The sequence below is a fragment of the Aquarana catesbeiana genome, linkage group LG03 (assembly GCF_042186555.1).
Source record: "Aquarana catesbeiana isolate 2022-GZ linkage group LG03, ASM4218655v1, whole genome shotgun sequence".
Classification (NCBI taxonomy): domain Eukaryota; kingdom Metazoa; phylum Chordata; class Amphibia; order Anura; family Ranidae; genus Aquarana; species Aquarana catesbeiana.
The window spans coordinates 694,213,439-694,233,117 of NC_133326.1; the positions used below are offsets into that span (position 1 = coordinate 694,213,439).

A 19,679-nucleotide genomic window follows, 5' to 3' on the forward strand; every position below is an offset into this window, starting at 1 on the left:
CAGATCCTGGCAATTTGTTGTAAAGGACTGCATGGATTACTTCTAAGATTTCTTTGCCAGTGAAAAGTTGGTTGAGGATAAGCAGATCATCAGGTGACAATTTAGGCAATGATCCCGAGTCTAGAAATTCTGCAACTAATTCAGGTATAGGCTGGAAAATAAATGTACCCTGCTTCAGATTATAAAGAGAGCTTTAATAGACACTGAATGCATTATCAATCTCTGTCTTGGGGATTTAACTACGGTATTTCTCACCAGTTTTAGAATGGAATAAGTGTGACAATTTTTATTTAGATGTCCTATCATTTAGTTGGTGGGCCAGAAGTTTATCGGCTTTATTGCCATGGTGGTAGAAATTGAACTGCATGGATTTTATCCAGCTGGACCAGTAGCAATGTTCCAAGGTCATGTCTTGCCTGATTTAAATGTACCAGTATGGAGGGGATTGGACTCAGAGAAATTGAAATTAATTTTATCAGTACACCTCTAATAAAAGCCTTGCGGGAATTCCATAGCGTGAAAGGATCCATGGTAGATTGAGCAATAATTGCAAATAGTTCTTTTAAAGAGATTTGTATGTTTGATTTGTGTTTTGGTTGTGACATACCGGTAATCAGAAAATTGTTTCTCCATCTATTAGCACTCGCCTCCAATGAGGCCCCTCCAACTGTGATAGACACAGAGATGTGGTCTGACCAGGTGATATTATCAATTTCAGACTTACATACAATTTAGAGAAAAAAACGTATCAACCAAGAATAGATCAATACGTGAGTAGGTATTGTGAGCATGAGAAAAAAAGGAATAGTCTTTTTCCATTGAATAGTGGCAAAGCCACACATCAAACAGGTGATAATTTGATAAATTTGATAAAGTTGCTCTATGGGAATGGTTGTGGAAAGGGTCCGAAGTATCCAATTGCCTGTTGGGAATAGCGTTGAAATCCCCACATAGAATAATGTGACTCTGGCATAGATGCTGTATCTTTTTCCAGATTTTCTTTATTGCAAAGATTGGCTTTTCGTTGGGGAGATAAACATTGATGATGGAGTAGGTACAATGGTTGGTCATGTAGACCAATAGTAGGTGCCATCTCTGTATGTCTGATTTGTATGTAATAAGTTTAAAAGCTACAGTTTCTTTAACCGCAATAAGCACTCTTCTCTTCTTAGATGAGGCATTGGAAAATAATATGTACAGAAATTAGTCTCCTGTAGACAGAGGACATCAAACTTGAGCCTATATGACTCTCTCTGTGCCATATATTGTTTGGCCAGACTGTTGAGGCCTTTTACGTTCAAAGAAGAAGAAAATTTTGAACTGCATCTTGCCATCCAATGTAGGATAAAGATGCGATCAGGAAAGTGTGTCGTAAGATTGTAGGGAAAAGATCCTTTCCAGATACAAGCAGGACTCAAGAAGTGTCAAATCAAGTCTGTAGAGCCTGAGGACATGGATGAAGCTGTTAGGGGTTAGATCAAAATCAGAGTCCACTCTGGGGGTATAGGATCTATTAATAGTATAAAGTGTAGAATAAAGTCAAAGAAACCAAAGAAAAACAAGACAAAAACAGATCAGAAATTCTAAAAAACAGTGATTCTAATTTGAAATCTGAGAGGAACAGTAACCGCAAATCAACGGGGTGCAAAATATAAGTTGTTTGCTGGTTACACTATATGAACTCACCTAAACCATGTCGTCTTGGTGCTAGGCTTACAAACACAGAGGATCAGTCGTTTGGAGGATCTTGCTCATCAGGTGGGTCAGAAGCAGGTGAGGGAGACACGCCAGGTGCAGAAGTGTCAGATTCCATATTCATCTAGAGAAGTAACCACAAAGATATGGTTATCCTTAATATTGAGGGGTTTTGCTGGGTAGCGCAATTGATAGGAGATGCGGTGATTGCACAAAGGTTTTGTAATTGTGGCTAATTTTCTCCTCTATTGCATGGTGTAAGCCGAAAGGTTGACATAAAAGGATACATAGTCTGGCAATTGATCCACATTTTATCCACATTTCTAAAAATGGCAAGTAGCTTCTCCTTGATATATAAAAAGTGAATATGTGCTATTGAATGCCTTGGGAGGTGCGCAGTGATTATTATTATACAGAACTTATATAGCTCCAACAGTTTGCACAGCACTTTACACTGTGAGGGCTAACAGTACAGTTACAATACAATTCAATACAGGAGGAATCTAAAAAGGAGGGTCAAGAAATATAAAAGGTAATATAGTACTGTAGCTGTGGGGGATGACCTGATGGAGAAAATAAAAGTACAGTTGTTGGGTAGAGGCAGGATAGGCTTCACTGAAGAGAAATGTTTTCAGGGATTGCCTAAAAGTGGACAGAGTAGGAAATAGTCAGACAGATTGGGGATGGGAATTCCATAGAATGGGAGAGGCAGGGATATGTTTCTCCTTTGGTAGCCTGTGTATGCAGTCAGTTGTGAGTTCTTCCATAGGTGCATCTCACAGGGCCTCTTTCAAGATATTAAGATAGTAAGCTTTCAGCTCAGGTGGTTTAATCGCTTAAGGAATCGATTAAATTTGACATCATTGCGCCTGGATTTGTCCTCCGGATCAGCACGTTTTGATTTGATCCAGGCTTTGTCAGCTTCTCTCTCTCTCATTATGCATGTCTACCAGGTCATTTTATCTTCTATAAGGGTTAGTCTGTCTCCCACCTCTTTCATGTCAAATCTGAACTGTTGGGCAAATTACATAATGTCTGAGGGGATTGTACTTCTCAGGGAGACTAACATGTCCTTTAGTGCAATGTCCAGAACTGGTTGGTCATTCGTGGGGAACTTCATTATGGAGCCTTGTAGTTCCCTGGTGTCATATAAGCACATGATGGTCTCACTCACCTCCTGAAGCATGCTCTGAGGGTGGATGATGTTTCTGTTTAGCCTTTACAGAACTGGATGTGTTGGATGAAGCCTGAGAAGAAGATCCCCTCTAGTGCTGTGGATGGTTGTTTTCAGGAGATAAGTGCCACATATATCCCTTATCTATTGTGGAACGGTGTTGCTGTGAGTGGAGCTGGGGAAAAAAATCAATCATCTTCCCCAGTTGGCCTCTGTCTTTCCCATGGCAGAGCATGTAGCCCAGGTGTGTCCAGTCCTCTAGCAGCAGGAACCACTATCTTCGAAGGCTCTGTGTGTCTGTTGTATGCTCCGGTGAGCCATCAGTGTACAGAGCTGGGTTTTCAAGCAGCCATCTTCTCTGCCTGCCAGCCACACCCCCTGGCAATTTAAACTGTATCATTTTATTTTTTGTAAATATAACTTTTGCTGTAGCCCATTCCACAACAAGAATGACAAAAAAAAAAAAAAATGCACCCCCAAAATTCTAACCAGATTCCTTGAGTCTGATATGGCCTTTCATTTTTTTGCATAGAGGTCTCCCTAAAATGCCATACCAGATCCTTAATCAGAGTGTCATGAACAGGTGTGACCAGAACCATGTGATCTGTGACAGAGGACACCCAAACGTATATACATGAAAATATAATAATTTATTAAAGAAAGTGAGTAATATAGTACAACCAACTCCAATATGACACAGTGCAATAACCAACCACAGACAGAGACCCACAAATAACAACAGACAGACAAGTGCAATAAATGGGAAATACCAGGATCATAAACAATAGCCAGGCCAGGGTCATACACTGCAGATCAGCAGAAGGACAGGGGATGTTCCAGAGACATAAACGTAAGCCAGGCCAAGGTCATACACAGGGAGATCAGTAGATGGGGTATAGAACACAGGACAGGGAGAGGATGGATGGGTCAGACTGCAGGCAGGGATGCAAGGTAACAGGTAGGACAGGATAAGGATAGGGACCGGGACAGGGAGACAGGATCAGGTTCAGGTTCAGGGCACAGGATCAGATCGCTAGCAGGTCAGGAGGCAATGAAGAAAGCAAGGCAAACATGTGAATGCTTGCCAGATATTTATAGGCCTGTGATTGGCCTCAAGTGACACCTGATTGTAGGAGGTACTGTATGCTCCACACTGCCAGGATCCATCCGCTGTTGGACGCCAGTACTGCGGCCCAAAGATGACATAATATTAACAGGGAAAAGCTCTCCTGACAGTTCCTAACTGCCAGGAGACACCTGCTGGTGGACCTCAGTACTGCATGCCAAATAACAGGTATTACCAGCGGATGGAACATTTCCTGACACAGAGTATGTGACCTGTCTGGCATAGCAGAAGACTATACCAGACAGACCTCCCTCAGTCTGTGACTGGACAGTGAAAGGAGATAGCATACTGGGAAGCTAAACTCTCTATCACTCTGTTCTCTCTTTCTATGATGTTCCTTGTTGACACATGAGTTGATTTCCTAAACTGATTCTCCCTGCCCAAGTCTGAGCTCCGCTGTACAGTAAATTGCAAAAAGGCTGATACCTAGTCAAGTTCAAATACTTATATTGCTTGCATTAAAAAAATAATAATGTATTAATGAGTTCCAGACTGCATACATATTTATTTAATATTTGCTTGTAGTTCAACTATTCATTTTTTTTTTAAGACTTTACTTTCTTCAGTTTGTCTTTTTTCCCTTTTCCTTCTCAAATGTAAAGTTGAAATACAACCAGACCATTATCACGAATGTCACTCTTCTGGGATTTCAAAGCTCCAAAGTTGTTCACATATTTCTCTTCGCTCTAATTTTGGTGATTTACCTCTCAACACTTTGTGGAAACCTCTTGATCATCACTCTGGTATCCTACAACAGCAACTTCCACACTCCAATGTACTTCTTCCTCACCCAGCTCTCTTTATCTGATTTAATTCTAAGCACAGATATCTGCCCAAACTTGCTTTATATTGTAGTTCAAGAAGATGGGATAATGTCCTTCAGAGGCTGCATGTTCCAACATTATATTTTTGCAGTGACGGAATGTTCAGAGTGTCTTCTTCTGACAGTGATGGCTTATGACCGATATTTGGCCATCTGTAAGCCATTGCATTATACATCTATAATGGATAAGCTTTCCTGCATAAAACTGGCTGTTATATCTTGGCTGTTGGGCATTATTATTATGATGATTAGCACAGTTACAATTGCTTGTCTGGACTTTTGTGGACCAAATATTATTGACCATTTCTTCTGTGATGCTTTGCCTTTGTTAAACCTTTCTTGTTCAGATACATTTGTGGTTCGTGTAGAAATGATTATGATTAGCATAGCTGTACTTTTCATACCTTTCTTATGTATTATTATATCATATAGTAATGTTATTTTTACTATACTGAAAATCACATCGGCTACTGGAAAACAGAAGACTTTCTCCACCTGTAGCTCACATCTGACTGTAGTCTCCATATTTTATGTTGCCCTGATATTTAGTTATGGTCTACCAAGCAGAGGACAGTTATCGAGTATAAGCAAATTACAATCATTGTTCTATACAGTGGGGACACCATTGGTAAATCCAATTATATACAGCCTGAGGAACAAAGACATGAAGTTAACCTTTTATAAGTTAGTAGGAAACTTTGTAAATTTGTATGATAGATAGTTGCCATACACTATACTGACGATGGGTAAAAAGCTTGAAATGGCTAAATGACTCTATAATATTAGGCTATATTTGTACCTTATACTAATGGTTGTGGATATGCATTTGACTGTTGCAGCATTAAGGAATGATTTACATGAGCACGCCCACTATACTAAAATGAGGAATAATCCTCTTATTTTTGGGATATTTGATGGAATGGGACATGAAAATACCTTTGATTTTAAGAAGGCTTTACTATGCTATAATACATTGATAAAATAGTAATAAAATCTGTTTAGTGGTTCCCCCATATATCCCTTGCAATCCTGTTTGTTGGATTTAGATCTGTACTTTGATCTGGTTTCCTAACCTTTGCTTAATCTGTATTTACAGTTGAGGTAAACCCAAACTGAATAACATTTAATTTGCTAAACCAGGGTTTCCCAACCCTTGGCTGTGGACTGGTAATGGTCCGTGGCCTGTCAGATGCTGGGCTCCACTGCCACCTGTAGCTACTGTTCATGTGCCGGCTCAGTGAAGCGCTCAGGGAAAAGCTAGCTCAAGCCAAAAATTCCCCTGAAAGCAGGCAGCAACTAACAGTGCTGATCCCTGGAACCACACAGGGGGATATGGGATTTTATGGGCAGCACAGTGCCAATCCCCGGGGACACACGGGTGGGGGGGTTACTGCTCTCCTGTGCTCATACACTGCACAGATAAAACTGCATCTGGTAGCAAGTGACACATTTCATCTTGTGGCAGGTGAAGTTGGCAAGTGATACTCTCCATCTGGTGGCAGGCAAAGGTGGCAAGTAGGGATGAGCCGAATACCTCCCCCCTGTTAGGTTCACAGCAGAACATGCGAACAGGCAAACAATTTGTGCGAACATGCAAACACCGTTAACCACTTCCCATCCCAGCCATAGTCATATGACGTCCGCAGGAGGGATCTCCCATCCTGGGCATGCGCCATATGATGTCCTGGGCTTCTCGGCCATCTGGGGGGCACGCACGCCCCCGCCACATAACTCGGGAGCCGATGCACGTGCCTGTCCCCCAGTCCCACTGACAGAGCAGGACCGTGGATCTGTGTGTGTAAACACACAGATCCACATCCTGTCAGGTGAGAGGAGACCGATCATGTGTTCTCAGTACAGAGGAACACCGATCGGTCTCCTTCCCTTGTGAGTCCCCGCCCCCTACAGTTAGAATCACTCCCTAGGTAACACAATTAACCCCATGATCGCCCCTAGTGTTAACTCCCTCCCTGCCAGTGACATTTATACAGTAATCAATGCATTTGTATAGCACTGATCGCTGTATAAATGTGAATGGTCCCAAAATAGTGTCAAAAGTGTCCAATATGTTCACCGCAATGTCACAGTCATGATAAAATCACCGCCATTACTAGTAAAAAAAAATAATAATAAAAATGCCATAAAATAATCCCCTATTTGTAGATGCTATAACTTTTGCGTAAACCAATCAATATACGCTTATTGCGATTTTTTACCAAAAATATGTAGAAGAATACACATCGGCCTAAACTGAGGAAAAAATGTGTTTTTTGTTTTTTTTAAATGGGATATTTATTATAGCAAAAAGTAAAACATATTGTGTTTTTTTTTTTCAAACTTGTCGCTCTTTTTTTGTTTATATCACAAAAAATAAAAACTGCGGAGGTGATCAAATACCACCAAAAGAAAGCTCAATTTGTGGGAAAAATCTGATAAAAATTTGGGTACAGTGTTGTATGACCACGCAATTGTCATTCAAATTGCGACAGCGCCGAAAACTGAAAATTGGCCTGGCCAGGAAGGGGGTGCAAATGCCCTGCATTAAAGTGGATAAAGTTTAGTGGACATGAACATGAAAAATCAAAAGTGTTAATTTTAAAGGCTTATATGCAAGTTATTGCCATAAAAAGTGTTTGGGGACCTGGGTCCTGCCCCAGGGGACATGTATCAATGCAAAAGAAAGTTTTAAAAATGGACATTTTTTCAGGAGCAGTGGTTTTAATAATGCTAAAAGTGAAACAATAAATATTCCTTTAAATATCGTGCCTGGGGGGTCTCCTTGGTCTGCCTGTAAAATAGCGCATCTTTACCATGTTCATAACAGTACCACAGAAAAATGACATTTATAAAGGAAAAAATGTCATTTAAAACTGCTCACGGCTGTAAAGTATTGTCGGATCCCAGCAATATAGATAAAAATCATTGAAAAAATGGTGTGAGTTCCCCCCAGTCCAATACCAGGCCCCTTGGTTCTGGTATGAATATTAAGGGGAACTCCACGCCAATTTTTTTTTTAAATGGCGTGGGAGTCCCCCAAAATCCATACCAGATCCTTATCAGAGCACGCAACCTGGCAGGCTGCAGGAAAGGGGGGGGACTAGAGCGCCCTCCCCCTCCTGAACCATACTAGGGCACATGCCTTCAACATGGGGATGGTGCTTTGGGGTCCCCCCAAAACACCTTGTCCCATGTTAATGGGGACAAGGGCCTCTTCCCCACAACACTTGCCTGGTTGTTGTGGGGGTCTGTGGGCGGGGGGGCTTATCAGAATCTGGAAGGCCCCTTTAACAAGGGGCCCCCAAACCCAGCCCCCCTATGTGAATGGATATCGGGTACATTGTACTCCTACTCATTCACTAAAAAAAGTGTCAAAAAAGTAAAAATGACAGGAGACAGTTTTTGCCAATTCCTTTATTTAAAAAAAAGTGTCCCACAATTTCCATTCATCTTTAATCACATTATCCGATGGTCCCGAGAAAAAAAAACAAAAAAACTCCCCCTTCATGTGAGGCGTCCCCGTGACTGCCACGTTTTTGCTTTGACAGCTGTTATATAGGCAAGGACGGGGCCAGGTGTGATGTCACGTGAAGTCAGAGGGGGCGGGGTCACCCATTTACATCACCGGCTGGCCCTGCTCTCAGCTATATAACAGCTGTCATCGCGAAAAGGCTGCAGTCAGCGGGATGCTTCCCATGGAGGCGGAGTTTTTCCATTTTTTTTCCTTGGGATCGTCGGACACTGTGATTGAAGATGGATGAACATCTCGGGACCCTTTTTTTTTTAAATAAAGGAATTGTCCAAAACTGTCTCCTGTCATTTTCACTTTTTTGACACTTTTTTTGGTGAATTGGTAGGGGTACAATGTTTCCGATACCCATTCACATAGGGTGGGATGGGATCTGGGAGCCCCCTTGTTAAAGGGGGCATCCAGATTCCGATAAGCCCCCATCCACAGACCCCAACAATCACCGAGCAAGGGTTGTGGGGAAGGGGCCCTTGTCCCCATCAACATGGGGACAAGGTATTTTGTGGGGGCCCCAAAGCACCCTTCCCATGTTGAGGGCATGTGGTTCAGGAGGGGGGGCCCTCTCTTGTTCCCCCTTTTCCTGCAGCTTGCCAGGTTGCGTGCATGGATAAGGGTCTGGTATGGATTTTGGGGGGACTCCCACGCTATTTTTTTTTAAAAAATTTAATTTTGTGCATTGACGGTCTCGCAGTGAATTATGGGGTGTTCCGCAGGCGCTCGAATTTCCCGCGAACGACCCTAAATGTTCTAAATTCGGCGAACGAGTGAACACCCAATGTTTGGGCCGAACTTACTCATCACCAGTGGCAAGTGATGGTGGCAAGCAACGCACTGCATCTGGTGACAGGCGAAGATGGAACATGATGGTGGCAAGTGACACGCTGCATCTGGTGAAAGGCGAAGGTGGCAAGCGACCTGCATCTGGTGACAGGGGAAGGTGGCAAGTGATGGTGGCAAGTGACACACTGCATCTGGTGGCAGGTAAAGGTGGCAAGTGACACACTCCATCTGGTGGCAGGTAAAGGTGGCAAGCGCCACACTGTATCTGGTGACAGGGGAAGTCGGTATATGACACGCTGCATCTGGTAACTATTTCATTATACAGTATATGAAAATGTAAAAATAGAAATAATGTGCTTCGATCATCGATGACCAGCCATTCCCCAGCCAACCAACACTGCCATCAATCCCCGTAGTAACTGAGCTCCCAACCCCCCCCCCCCCATTCTTGGACACATTTTCTTCTGCAAAACCGGTCCCGGTGGCAAAAAGGTTGGGGGCCACTGTGTTAGCCTGGGCTCACACATGTGCGGTGCGAATTGAAGCTCAGGTTTCACTGGGGAGATAAAAATCTCCTGTTCAAAGGCTCATCTGCGTTTTAGCTCAGGATCAGTGAGCAGGGAAAGGGAGAGGGGGGGGGGTGTAGTGAGGAGAAGGAGAAAATCCATGTTCAGAACGCAATGCATCTCCCACGCATACTTTGATCCCATTATGCAAAGGAAAAGTTGAACTTCTGAGAATTAGAGATGAGCAAATTATTTGCCCCATACACTTGTACCCCTGTACCCCCCCCCCCATTCCTGGCTTGCCAGTCTGCATGCTCAATATGGTATAGATTTTGCTTTTTGCATGGAGTTCCTCTGTAAATATCATGCAGAGTCTTACATTAACATCTATACCAGACCCTCATCTAGGATAAGGGAATCCCCAACCACTTTGTTTACAGAATGAAGCAACCGGGAACTTTTTTCTTTGTACTTGCCAGTTTTTCTGTAGTAGGTTGTATATATTGTGCATATTGGACACTTAAAACTTAGGTTAAGAGAATGCTATTTAAATGAATTTGGAATTGTAATGTTTCACTTTAAGCATAGTTAAAATTGGTGCTCCCTGCAAACAATGTACTATAACCATGTTAGACAAAGAGATTCTCCACATGTGTTTCACAGCATATTGTTCATAGTCCCACCCAAGATATTCTGTGAAACACATGTGGATATATTATTTATATTACATGGTTATATGTATCTATGAAATGCAAAAAATGTGAGGTGAAATACGCCATATGTTTTAATGATTTTATAATACATAGATACCTTTACCTGTATAATATACAGTATGTATTGCAATACTGCTTTTATAGGCATTTGAACTTTTATTTTTCTGACTAAAAGCTTGAAGAAAATTGTGCCTTTGTGTGCTCTTTTCCACATCTTTATTGAGCTTCTTCGAACTTCTTTGAGCTTTTTTTTTTTTTTAGCACAAGTTTTATTTATTTTTATTTTTTTCACAAACCCTCCCCTCTTATTTTATCTTTTGTTGTACATTTTCACGCTTCTTTGAGCTTTTTTAGTTTTTTTGTACTCTTTTGTGCGTTTATTTACATTTTTGGGCACTTAGGCGTCTTTTCTGCACAAAAGTTCCTCTCAGAAAAAGCGAGTTTGGTGGTGGTGGGGGGTCTGCCTGTAAGAGCATATGGCTGTAAACTACTGAAAGAGCCATAGTGTGCATGAACACATTGGCTAACATAGAGGGGAGTTGGACATGGCTTGGAACATAGAGAAGGGGCTCCTCTCTTCCCGTGGGCCTTCAGCCTAACATTGACACGCTACACACCTGTCATGGGCAAACCCAACCAGCTAGCTACTATCCGGGACACCTGCACAATACTCTTCTTCGGGTTCTGAGATCTCACAGTACACCGGATTTATACAGATTCCAGCAGCGACTAAAGGGGAATTGGGACTTTAAATGAAGCAATTGGATAGTGGAGGTATTTATACAATATAGAAATCCTAATAAATGACATTTTAAAACACATAAATTATCTCATGTATGTACATGAACCATAACTCCCAAGATTTTGAGACAGGAATGAGGGACACTACTAGCAAATGTATGTAGGCATAGGACATGCCCCCATGTTACACCCCCTTAAAGGAGAATTAACCAAAAAAAGTCCATTAAATAGACAAGGGATTTTTTTTACCACTACTATTCCTTTATATTGTCTTTCAAAATTTGCAAATGCAGCCATTTAGGTTTTGGATGAAAGGTTTAGCAATGGGAAACACTTTTTGAAAGATAAAAAGTTCTTTTTTTATACAACTTTACAGATCAGACCAAAATGAGGGACAGATGAGGAGGAAAGAGGGACAGAGGGATATTGCTCCAAATCAGGGACAGTCCCTCGAAATCAGGGACAGTTGGGAGCTATGATAAAATGACAGTTTAACTTTTCAGAAAAAATGAACCATACCAAATGACACCATACCAACATATGTCCTCCTCATCACCTCACCCCCACCAGTCCCTGTTGTACTTACCTCCTTGGTGGCTTGGGTTCTTGCAATAAAGTGGGTTCTTTATTTAAGTAGGTGCACTTCTGCTCTGTCTTCATCATCAAAACATCTCCTCTCTGCCCCAGGGGTATGCTGCTACTTTTTACATCCACCTAAAAATGATGAATTTCTGATTGCTCTCCTTGTGTCTATGTGTGTATGGTAGGCTTTTTTTTTACTATCAGCACTCCTCTCCATACTGCCCACTGTCATAATCTCCACACTCAATTGTTGTACATGCTGCCGGCTGTCATAGCCTCTGCACTCCTGTCTTGCATATACACTATATTACCAAAAGCATTGGGACACCTTCCTTTACACGCACATAAACCTTAATGGCACCCCAGTCTTAGTCTGTAGGGTTCAATATTGAGTCTCCACTCTAATTCATCCCAAAGGTGTTTCCAGACCTTCTCGTCCAACAATAATGCCTGACCTCACAAATGTGCTTCCGGAAGAATGGTCAAACATTCCCATAGACGCACTCCTAAACCTTGTGGACAGCCTACCCAGAAGAGATGAAGCTGTTATAGCTGCAAAGGGTGGGCCAACTCAATATTGAACGCTACGGACTAGGACTGAGATGCCTTTAAAGTTCATGTGCATGTAAAGGCAGGTGTCCCAATACTTTTGACAATATACTGTATGTCCACTACCTCAGAGTCACCAATGTGGCCAAAGGAAAACATCTTTAATTAAACCACCCACATAGCAAACAATTTTCCATCCCATGGTGCATGGACTAACAACAGGATCCTAATTTGTACATAAATTACATATAAATAGATTGGATAAACTCAATCCCTCCACCCTTTCCAATATCTGTAAATGGAAAAATAGGGTAATTTTTGAATAAAATGTGATAATGTTACCTGTACCAACAAGTTAATATGTTGTATTTTTTATATATAATTTATGATTTCTTCTGTTTTCTGTGATGGATGTGTTTTTAATACCTTGATTTTCCTATTTCAATGTGCTTAATTCTGTTGGTCTTGATGAAGCGGATGATCCACAAAACGCATTGACCTTCTCAGAAGACATACTGCACACATCCTTGTAATGTACTATATTAATTAGCAACATGTGTTTTTTATATTATGTACAATAAAGGCAAAACTATTTTAAACACATTGTATGTTATTAGTTAAAAAATCTATGTGGTAAATGTGCACACAGGGGTATTCAAAGTCCCATTACCCTATTTTCCCTCTTTGCTACTATGTCAGGATGATACCCTTGTGCTCACGTATTTCAAAATATTAAACACTGCCTCCCACAAATACAAACTTGTGGTACAATGTCTGTACATATCTTGATCCAAAAATCAGAATACCTACTGGACGCTTGGCTGCAACCTTCTTCACATACAATGTGCAGGGATGCAAGGCAGCGGCTAGGGAGAGGTGAAACCCTTCCTTTACCCTCCGTCAATCCCCACTGCCCATCATTGGTGCCCAAGTTCTGCCTGTGATGTCACCGCACACTGAACCTAGCACAGGTTTGCCTTGATGATGACATTAACACATGACATCTAAATCAGTGTTTTTCAACCTTTTTTTAGTCAAAGCACCCTTTTAAATGATGGACAGTCTCAAGGCACCCCATTCTAAAATGTAAAAAACGATTCTAATAGTTGTACATAATATGGCAGCATCGACACACGTAGAACACCCAACTTTAGAGGTGATTTATTCTTCCAAAGCAAACACACTTTTGCACACTGGTACCGACTAGTATTCCAGTGTTTCTCCTATCCCTCAGTTTCTCTATATCACTCAGATAATGTGACTCCAGTGTTAATGAATGGGGGGCAGGGGAGGGTCAAACAAGGATGCTTTGCAGGCAATCAACACCCTTCTTACTGACACTGATGACTTTACTGGTTGTTGGGACACCGGTGGCTGGAAGGTTGAAATGGTGCACAATAAAAATCTGTAGCTTTGTGTAACTAAAAGGGCAGGCTTGATTCACCTACTGGATTGTATACATTTTTAGGCAATTTTTAGGCATATTGCCAAGGCACCCTTGAAGAAACCTTAAAGTGGAGTTCCACCCAAAAGTGGGACTTACGCTCGATTGTCTCCTCCCCCCTCTGGTGCCACATTTGGCACCTTTCGGGGTGGGAGGGGGGAGTGGATACATGTATTTGACAGGTATCCTGTTCCCATTTCTGGGAGTCACAGCCGCGGCTGTTGACTTAACTGCTCGGCTCCCTCCTCTTTCCCTCCTCCTTCCCCTGCCGCTGGGCTAGCAGGAGAGAGGAGCGGAGCCTCGCGCATGTGCAGTAGGGTTCCCGGCGTGAAGCCGTAAGGCTACACTGCTGGGTTCCCTTACCCGCACGGGCAGCAGCAGCACCCGACAGCTGATGGAAAGCTGTGGTGTCGACAACGCTGGACTCCGGGTGTTGTGGAAATTTTATGAAGATGTATTTAATATGTATTGTCATAGTCTCTCCCAGTGTTAGTTCTCCCGCAGCCCTCTATAAAGAGCTGACTGGGGCAGACTGACGCTGGTTGGGATGCGTTTGGTAGTGAAAAGCTCCTTGGGGATGTAGAGAAGTGTTTGCAGAGTGGGGATATGTCCGCCAGCGAAGGGCTCCTGTGTGATGCACAGAACGATCGTCTGGTGGTGATGTGTTTGCTCTGCAGACATTATCGGTTTAGCGGATGTACGCTCGTGTCATCCCTGTGTGCCTGATCAATACATTTGGGGTGCCGTGGCGTGCACCTGCAGATAATCTTCCATCCACACTGGACAGTAGTATAGTCCCGGGTATTCATTGTTCTGTGAACAACGCAGAATAAGGATTCACGCCAAATGGTAAAAACAGGAGTCTTTGAATCGTTATGGTCAGGGACAGCGTTTATGATTTCAAGCTTCTTTTGTGTAGCTGAAGATAGCTTACAGAGACAGGGGGCGGGAGATCGTACATGCTGCCCCCGCCCAGACACACCCATAAGACTCCCCTAGTCATTGTTAATTGATTGTTGTATAACACCTCCTGTTTGAGGGAATGCCTTTGCTTGATTGGTCGATTGTGAAACCATGAGGCTCTATTTGTTATATAAATAAAATTGGCTCAGAGGGCCAGTCGGTTGGTTTGAACGATGGAGCTAAGAAGGTGACTATGGGGGGGGAGTGGCTATCTGGGGCTGAAGATGGCCGCTTGATCTTACAGCTCCACAGTGAGGGAGAACACCAGAGCGCATCAGACCCAACAAGAGGGACAGATCAAGCCCAAAATAGCTCCACAGCATCACAGAGTGCCGGCCGACAATGTCCCACAAACAGATGGGAGAACATGGCCCTAAGAAGCTCACCATGCGGCGGCCTAGCAGAGCCGTGGGAGGCTTACACAGACCTCCCGGACGCCATCCACACCGAAATGGGCACAACACCACTGCCTCTACTCCCTATACAAACCCAGGCTCTAACCCCCTTACCTCCAGCCCAGCCAAAGCACGGATGTGGATGGATGCACTGCATCCATGGCCACCTCACGCCAGGATAGTAGCCCAGGCCTTCATTCCAATCAGGCCCTGCATAATTCTATGGCATCCTTTCCCACCACTGGCCAACCAGTCATAGACGCTACCTTAAAGACATGCTCATGTCCCTGCAAGTGTCTCTGATGACTGACTTGTCATCCCTGTTCAACAAGATCTCCACAGACATGCATTCTATGGGTAACAGAATCTCTACCATTGAACAGGGAATGAAAGAATGCACAACCACAGTAAATGACATCATAGAAGCAGTAGATGAAGTTAAAGAGGAGCAAGATTGGGTCCGGGCCAAGCTGGCCGACTTAGAAGACCGCTCCAGATGTAATAACGTTAAACTGCGGGGGTCCCTGAATCTGTACCCCCGGGAGACCAAAATACGCCAAAGACCTCATAACATTATCCTGCCTGACGTGGCTCCCAGAGACGTCATTATAGATAGAATCCACAGGATAGCAAAACCCTCACACTTAGCAGCATTAGTGCCGAGAGACGTACTCATGAGAGTTCATTTTTTCCACATCAAAAAAAAAATTATGTCGGAAGCGAGGTCCAAAGCTCCTCTGCCCCGACCATACGAAGGAATCCAGATCTTTCCTGACCTCTCCAAATACACGCTATATCTAAGGAGCTGAACCCCATTACCAAAGGCCTTTTCAATCATAAAATCCTACACAAGTGCAGATATCCCGCGACTTTACTCATCACAAAAAATGGCATCACTCATGTTGTCAGTGACCTAATGAAAGGCATGCGCCTACTACATGAATGGGGCCTCATTCTGGAAACCCCAAAAGAAGGAGTTCCACCTGTGCCACAACAGAAACCTCAAAAAAGGCGCACCAACCAGGGTTCCAGAATCCACCAACCCCAAATGATCACCTGACCTGTTGGGCCACAACCACAACAAGATTTCTCCTCGCTGCCTTACGCAAATTTCTCAGGTTTTTCTAGTTACTAACTGTTCTCCCCCATTAGTGGCAAAGCTACATTTAGCTTCCTATTACACACGCGCCCACGAACCTTTCAATGAAGAAACATCATAAGACAGAAAACTTGCTGCAGTTTTTGTTCTCATTTTTGATACTTTAGCCTTCTGACTTGTTGCTTTTTCCCCAGATCTCTCTTATTGTTCTAGTTCCAGGACATCAACACCACAGCACCTCCTCTCCAGAGACTACTCAACTTCAAAAAGGAACCACCTACTCATCGAACTCTATACAAAACTAACTGTAAGTGTTATTCCCCCATTTGCACCACCTCTACTCTCAGCCACTGATCATGCCGTGGAACATCCTATCCCTCAATGCCAAGGGACTAAACCACTCAACAAAGTGCCATTCCCTCTGGCACACAGTTGTAAAACTAGACAGCGACATCCTCTGTATCCAAGGGACCCACCTACTTCCCACGTCAACAGCCCTATGCTTCAACAGCAAATATCCCCAAGTTTACCATGCCACCTACAACTCCAAGAAAAGAGAAGTTCTCATAGCAATAAAAAATGGACTTGACTTCCATTTGCTCCAAGAAATCTCTGATCCCAATGGTCGCTACCTCATTCTCATATTTACCCTCAACAAGGTCAATTACACCTTACCTACTCCACATCCAACAAGGCCAGTAAGAGACTAGTGCAACGCCTCAAGGGGCAAAGAATCAAATCCAGAATAAACCACTTATCCCCCCCCACGTCAATGATAAGTTGACTAACCCCCCAGGACATAGCAAACGCCTTTAATGAATACTATAGCAACCTGTACAACATCAGACATGATCCTAATACCTACCAACCATCAACTGACAACATTAATGACTTTCTACATCAAATTAAACTCCCAACACTGACAGACACTCAACTGTTCTCCTTAAACAAGCCATTCTCTGAACAAGAAATCCTGGACACAATATCTACATTACCCTCGAGCAAAGCTCCCAGACCAGGTTTATCGGGAGAATATTATAAACATTTCTCAAGCCAATTACTTCCCCATCTGATGGAATATTTCAACATTGCTGCCTCCTCTTTTAAGTTCAAAGATGAATCATTAAATGCCCTTATAATTACAATCCCGAAGCCAGGGAAGGATCCAACCTCCCTTCAAAATTTCCGACCTATCTCCCTACCGAACCTCGACCTGAAAATATATGCCAAAACGATTGCCAGATGCCTGATGACAGTTATGCCTGATCTTATTCATAAGGACCAATCGGGGTTTATTAAGGGAAGACAAGCACCTGACGCCACAAGACGGATGATCAGCCTGATACACCATATTGAGTCTAGCGGAACGCCTTCTCTGCTTCTCTCTCTGAATGCAGAGAAGGCGTTCGACATAGTCCATTGGACATACTTACAGGAGATATTGACCAAGTTCGGTTTCAAAGATCTTATCTACAATGCTATAATAGCACTATATACTACCCCATCAGTACAGGTCTACTCCGAAGATATGCTATCACAACCATTTAACATAACGAATGGCACTCGACAGGGATGCCCATTATCCCCACTGATTTTCAATATGCTGATGGAACCACTGTCGGAACACATATGCTCAAACCCCCTAATCACAGGTCTGACGGCAAAATCTCACACAAGATTAGTCTTTTCGCAAACAACATAATACTGATACTCACTAACCCATCTTCCTCCCTGAACGAAGCCCAAAAAATACTCGATTGGTTTGAACGAATATCATACTACAAACTGAACGTAACTAAATCACATATCTTAGACACTAAACTGGACGCCACAACCAGAAACCTACTACAGGCCCAATTCCTCTTCGCCTGGGCAGATGATAACATCTCATATCTGGGAGTACATCTCACAAAATCAGTCAAACACCTCTTCACAGCCAACTTCAAACCTCTCTTTGCCAAATTAAAAATAGAAACCCACGCCTTAACCAAACACAACCTCTCATGGTCCGGCAGACTCACAGCATTTAAAATGCTCCATTTGCTTCAAGTCCTTTACCTGTTCAGAACTCTCCCCATCCCCATACCCAAACACTAATTCAAATCTCTGCAAACTATGTTTAACAAAACCATATGGAATGGAACCAAGTGCACATTCATCACTTAGATACCATAGATCGGCGGGTGGATCAGGAACGATAGACTTCGAAGACTACCACACAGCGTCGATACTAGACCAACTCACTGAGTGGTTCCAGTCAAGCCCTAGTAAGCTCTGGAGTTCAATTGAAAACTCGACTTTACTACGCCCACATCTAAAAAGGTGGGCAATGAGCTCACCCTGGAGCCCAAAATTGTCGTCGGTAACACCTCCTACCATTATAGCGTTGGTCACGGTGTGGAAAAGGCTACTCCACAACAACAGCGACACACCTAACACCCCTCCCATTCCAATTCCGATCAAATCTCTTCATTACCTCTCACCTGACCTATCTTTGACCCAGTGGTCCAATAAGGGTATCCATACCATTCAAGATGTTCTCCAAAAGGACAGACCAAAACTCTTCTCCCTTCTTCAACACAAATTCAACCTACCCCACACAGACCTCTTCACTTATATACGCGTCATGCACTGCCTTAAGGGAATCCACTTCCCTCTCTACACAATTCACTCCAAAGCGTGGGATTATCTAACATCCTCTTCCCAACAAAACTAAAGGGATATCGCTATTCTATAATATCCTACACCAAAAGCTTCAATTTACTAAAAAGCCCCCCCACTGGGAACACGACTTGGGACAAACCTATACAGAAAACCGATTGAAACGGGCACTACAATCGATATACAAAACCACTTAATGCTCTGCACTATGGGAAACCACCCAAAAAGTGTCCCTTAGATGGCATCTGACCCCTTCAAAGCTTGCTAAATTTAACTCCTCCACACAAGACCAATGCTGGAGATGCAATTCAGCCAAAGGGGATATATGTCACATCTTCTGGACATGCCCACGCATACAGAAGTATTGGAATACAGTTTTTCAAATATTATCAGACATTTCACATCAAGTCATGCTTCCATCACCTGACCTAGCGATATTGAACCTAAATATTGACTTTGTACCCCCGCACTATAGACATGTGACGACCCACATTTTGTTGGCCGCAAGACTATGTATAAGAGACTATGGAAATCTGAGAAATCCCCCTCTGTAGAACATACTCTTGACATGGTGAACTTCCACTATAGCTACGAAACAATGATGGCTTCCAACGTAGGCCTCATAAACAAATAACTGAAAAAATGGGAGCTGTGGGTGCTGTGGTCTGGAGCTGCGACATTCCTTTAATACTTACAGACAACTTTTCTTGACGCATCAACAAGTTGATATTAACACTTTCTGTTCTATATCCTTTATATGTTAGATAATATCCACACGAGGTATTCCCATTGGGGTTCCTGGGGGAAGGACACTCGCGTTATGGTTACCATATAGTTACTCCAGGTACGAATATGACAGTTTTCAAGTTTTCTGTTATCCTGACAACCAGTTATTCTACTTT

At 42.9% G+C, this 19,679-nt stretch overlaps 2 protein-coding genes across 2 annotated transcripts in view; both read left to right on the forward strand.

The window, feature by feature from the left end:
* The first annotated feature begins 343 nt into the window (after window positions 1–343).
* LOC141134236 (olfactory receptor 10A3-like) lies at window positions 344–5,539 on the forward strand. The gene is made up of 2 exons (XM_073623814.1): window positions 344–433; window positions 4,598–5,539. Exons 1-2 carry the CDS (start codon window positions 344–346, stop codon window positions 5,537–5,539), a joined length of 1,032 nt encoding a protein of 343 aa, XP_073479915.1.
* Window positions 5,540–15,292: 9,753 nt separating this feature from the next.
* The window catches only part of LOC141134237 (olfactory receptor 2D2-like), a 106,350-nt gene continuing 101,963 nt past the window's right edge, over window positions 15,293–19,679 (forward strand). Inside the window, exons 1-2 of the mRNA XM_073623815.1 lie at window positions 15,293–15,515; window positions 16,311–16,423. Of these exons, the coding sequence (XP_073479916.1) occupies window positions 15,293–15,515; window positions 16,311–16,423 (336 nt within the window). The remainder of the gene's footprint in view (window positions 15,516–16,310; window positions 16,424–19,679) is intronic.

Excerpts from the sequence above, each read along its gene's own strand:
- LOC141134236 (XM_073623814.1), top strand. The coding sequence starts at position 344 with ATGGTGGTAGAAATTGAACTGCATGGATTTTATCCAGCTGGACCAGTA. Across the intron at positions 434-4,597 it reads TGCCTGATTTAAATGTACCA|TTGAAATACAACCAGACCAT; the intron begins GTATGGAGGGGA and ends TCAAATGTAAAG.